Source organism: Pteropus vampyrus, unplaced genomic scaffold (genome assembly GCF_000151845.1).
Source record: "Pteropus vampyrus isolate Shadow unplaced genomic scaffold, Pvam_2.0 Scaffold28, whole genome shotgun sequence".
In the NCBI taxonomy this organism is placed as follows: domain Eukaryota; kingdom Metazoa; phylum Chordata; class Mammalia; order Chiroptera; family Pteropodidae; genus Pteropus; species Pteropus vampyrus.
Window position 1 is genome coordinate 7,289,043 of NW_011888809.1, and position 4,229 is coordinate 7,293,271.

Genomic DNA, 4,229 nt, shown 5'->3' on the forward strand with positions numbered 1-4,229 from the left:
AGAAACAACTTCTCTAGGCACAATCTAAAAATGCAAACCTGCCTTTAGAGGTCTCAATGGAATCTGCCTGCCTTCCTCAAGGTTAAAAGAGTCAGAGTTTTATTCCATCATTAGAGATAACACCTAGTGTACTTCCAATTTGGCAAGACAGATGTCCCCTTTTCTGTGGCTTCTCATCCTGCTCATCGTGTCCATCTTCCATGCAGGTGTGTAGAACATAAAGCATTGTTAGTACCACAGTCACACCGAGATAAAATTTATTTTCATATAATGAGCATTTTTTGAGAATGAAAAGTTGTATGTAAACTTTACATGCTGTGCGGGTTGTCCCTCCGGATGAAGAGTTGGCAAGTTGCTTTTTTCCCCTTTCCTTGTCATTCATTCTTCGAATTCCAAAGTTGTGTGTTTAAGGGTCGATGTGGTAAGTTGTTGCTAGCTGGCCCTTGGTGATTATGAACATCTGTTTCAAATTTAAAATTATGAAATAAGTATTGAGGGAAAACATCAAATGTTATAAATTTATTTGGGACATCTATTGCCACCTCTTGAAAGCCTTTGAAAATTCAAGCAGAAATCAGTACATTTCCATTTTTTTTTTTTACTGTCAATAAATATCTTTGTGTATATGTATATATAGATAGATATACTTAATGAGTCATTTAGCAGGATGTTTAAGTTTTACACTGCATTAATTCCAAAACAGCTCTTTCCAGATTGATAGGATGCAAATGAGGTAAGAATTAAGGCAAACCTAAAAGGCATGCAAATGTAGTACATTTATATTCACTGATAATACAAGCTCTTGTGTGTGGACCACACGGAGGAGCCCAAGACCCCGCCCTGTGTCTGTCCAGTACTATTTTACAGGAGAATGGTGATACGCCTTATAATTAAGTTACATTACCGTGGGGAGGTCTCAGTGCTACTAATATTATGTAATCAAGGAGACACGAGCATTAGCAAAACATGAACAGAAAATCATATAACTTTTTGCAGCACGTTTCTGGCCAGGCTTTAGAGAAGGAGGGTTTTTATGAAATGATATTACACATATCACATTGTGGCAGGTGGTTTTTTTGTTTTATAATATAAGCTTTTTAAAATTCATTAGCAAATGACATTCTCATGCACACAAGTGTTTCAAACACAAGAAGCAAGTCCATTTATAGGTAGTCCAAGCAATATTTGTGTGTGTGTGTGTGTGTGTGTGTGTGTGTGTGTGTAGCTGCAGACTGAATGGAACATTGAGACTTGTGCAGTCCATAGCCTTGAGCTCAGCTCACTTCTGAATGTCACACTGCAGAAGTAATACAATGGAAGGGTCGCTCTTGGCAGCCTCCTTGAATTCATCCAGCGTGATCTGGTCATCTTTGTTCTTATCCATCTTGCTGAAAATCTTGTCTACTCGCTGCTCGGGCGTGAGGCCATCCTCGTTCATCTTCATCATGATCACAGTGCCCACCATTTTGTAGATGGCCTTGGGAAAACAAGAAACATCATAAAGTTCCCCTATGATAAGATAAAGAATTGAAGCTTGCTTCGAAGTGCTTAAATGGTTTTCAATAAGAGAGTAACAATAATCAGATATGTGTATGTCTTGTGATGATCATTTGCATAGAGAAGAATTTTGGACGATCCCCAGGTTTCTGGCTGGAGGAAATAGGTAGAAAGTAGCTCCATGGTGAGATCAAGAATCATAGGTTAGAAGCAGGGCTGGGGAGGAAAACAGTGGGTTCAGTTTTAAACCCTCCGAGGTGAAGATGATAGTCAACAAGTGCTAGCCCTTGGAGACTTAAGAAGAGGTTAAACGTGGTCCCAACTGAGGAGGAATTTACAATCTGTTAAGACAGCAGGGTGGACCAGTAAAACATCTGCGGAAGTTGGTATAAGCAGAGGTGTGGAATAGGAACTTTGTTCATAGTTAAAGGGTAAGAAATTCCTTGCACACAATTAGTTCTCAGTGTGGAAATCTCTTAGGTAGGAATATTGTTTTTGCTTAGGAAAGTGCCTTAAAAAAATAAACGCCCATCTACATAAAGATTCGGAGATGGACAATCATGGCAACGTTGTCAATAGCCAAAAAGTCTAAACACAGGTGCTCATCAGCTGGTAAACAGATTAACAAAATATGACACAGTTATACAACTAAGTACTGTTTTTAGCAAAAAGGAATGAAATAAATCCTACAACACAGATCAAAAAAGAAGCCAGACGAAGGTCATGTACTTATGTTGTTCAATTCCATTTATATGACATGTCCAGCAAGACGAACCCATAGAGACAAGGTAGGTCAGGAGCTTCCTGAGTCAGGGTGGGCACGGGGGAATGAAAATGTTTTCAAATTGGATTATGGTGATGGTTGCATACTCTATTAAGTTTACTAAAAATCATTAAATTGCACAGTTAAAATGGGTGGATTTATAGTCTATAAATTATAATTCAGTAAAGGTTTTAAAATGCCAGTTAGAGCATCCACACAGCATCTGTGCCCACAGAGGTCGGTGGGTTGCTGGAAGGGGCGACACCTGGCAGAGCGGAGCTAAGCCAAGAACCAGAGAAACTGAGTCCCAGGAGGTATATGTTTGTGGGAGGTCTCGCAACGCAGAAGTGACATTAAATGCTGACTGTCGCTTGACAGTCAGGGCCTAGGAGCTTGGATCTGTGACTTCCCAGAACAGTACTGGAGCAGGGACCACAGACGGGAGAACTCGAGGCTTGGTTTGCCACCAGAAGGGCTCCTGGCAGGGAAGAAAAGAAGCCGCCCTAGGGCTAAGGAAGCTGAGACACAGGCCTGCGGGTCTGCCTTCTGTGTCCCTCAGCCAAGGTCCTGGCCACACCCAAGGGAGCCCCCGAGAGAGCCCGCCACTCACCTCGATGATCTCCAGCATCTCCACCCGGGTGATCTTGCCGTCACCGTCCAGGTCATACATGTTGAAGGCCCAGTTCAGCTTCTGCTCGAAGCTGCCCCTGGAGGTGATGGACAGGGCGCAGATGAACTCTCGGAAGTCGATGGTGCCGTCGCCGTTCTTGTCGAAGGTGCGGAAGGCGTGCTGGGCGAATTTGGAGGCGTCGCCGTAGGGGAAGAACTGCAAGGCAGAACACACGCACACATTCAGGTGTCAGGAGGGGAGGGTCGAGGCTGAGGTCTCAGCCAGGACAGGCCGAAAGGCCACAGCTCCCCTCTTGCTGGCAGCACTGGGTGGCCTCCCAGGCCACCGTCGGATGAGAGGCGACAAGCTCGCCCGTCTGGACAGTGGTTTGACACAGTGCTCAAGGCCAAGAGCAGGCACAGGGAGGCTGTCGCTCAGCGCATCCTCACTCACGGGCACCTCGCTATTTTCTGTGGGTGAGGCTGCTGACACACGGCTTTCGGGTTGGTGGGTAGCTAGCAACCCTCATTTGTGGCTTCTCTGGTCACTATCCTATGAGGACAAGGACTAGGGCAGGGAGCAGACTTCTCTCCCCAAACAGAGTGGTGCCAGAGTGAGACTGCCCAGAACTGGTTTCCCCTGCCACCGGCTCCCTGTCCCCAGCCCCCTGTCATCTCTGAGTGAGGCTCAAGTGTCCCGACATCATTTTAAGGAGATTTTTCTTTTGTAGAACAGACATTTAAAACCCATTAAAAATAGAACATGACTAGGCTTATTTAGGAGAGATATAAAGAGGTTTTTTTTCTCAAAGCCGGTAGTTGGCAAAGGTGCTGTGAGAGACAGGGAATGGACACAGGAGGAGAAGCCCAGACCCTGGAGAAGGGAGGCCGTGAAGAATGAGGGTGGCCTCGCCCCCTTCCCCGCCGCCACCCCACCCACACACACACCATGAGTCTAGGCCGGTCACCAGCACCAGGGAGTTCTGATACCTGACCCTCCATCCCAACAGAGCTACAGGACATTCTCCAGGTGGAGAGTAGAAAACAAGCAAATACACCTCAATGCCCCCCTCAAAAAAAACACCCAAACAAACCATGTGCTATTTTAAAGCAGATAAGGTATATGTTTCTGGATGAATACATCTAGCAAATACAAAATTCAAAGCAGATTCCTGAGGATGTCACTGGTATCCCTGTTCCTTCGCAGGATTTGTCACTTGCTAGTGGGACAGGCTGGCAGCACCCATCCAGGTGGCTGGCTTCGTGCCCACTGGGGGCCGTACGTTCTGACCTGGGACCTGCTGAGCGCTGCAGACAGGAAAGGCCCTGCTGCCTCCGCCTTTTACACCTAGAAGCACAG

General features: G+C 45.8%; 1 protein-coding gene across 2 annotated transcripts in view; it reads right to left on the reverse strand.

The window, feature by feature from the left end:
- Positions 1–243: 243 nt before the first annotated feature.
- Positions 244–4,229, reverse strand: part of VSNL1 (visinin like 1) — a 92,110-nt gene continuing 88,124 nt past the window's right edge. Inside the window, exon 4 of one of the 2 annotated variants that reach the window (XM_011356598.1) lies at positions 244–1,477. In XM_011356598.1, coding sequence (XP_011354900.1) covers positions 1,280–1,477 — 198 coding nt within the window. In that variant the 3' untranslated portion in view covers positions 244–1,279. The remainder of the gene's footprint in view (positions 1,478–4,229) is intronic. The other variant, XM_011356599.2, reaches the window with a different exon arrangement.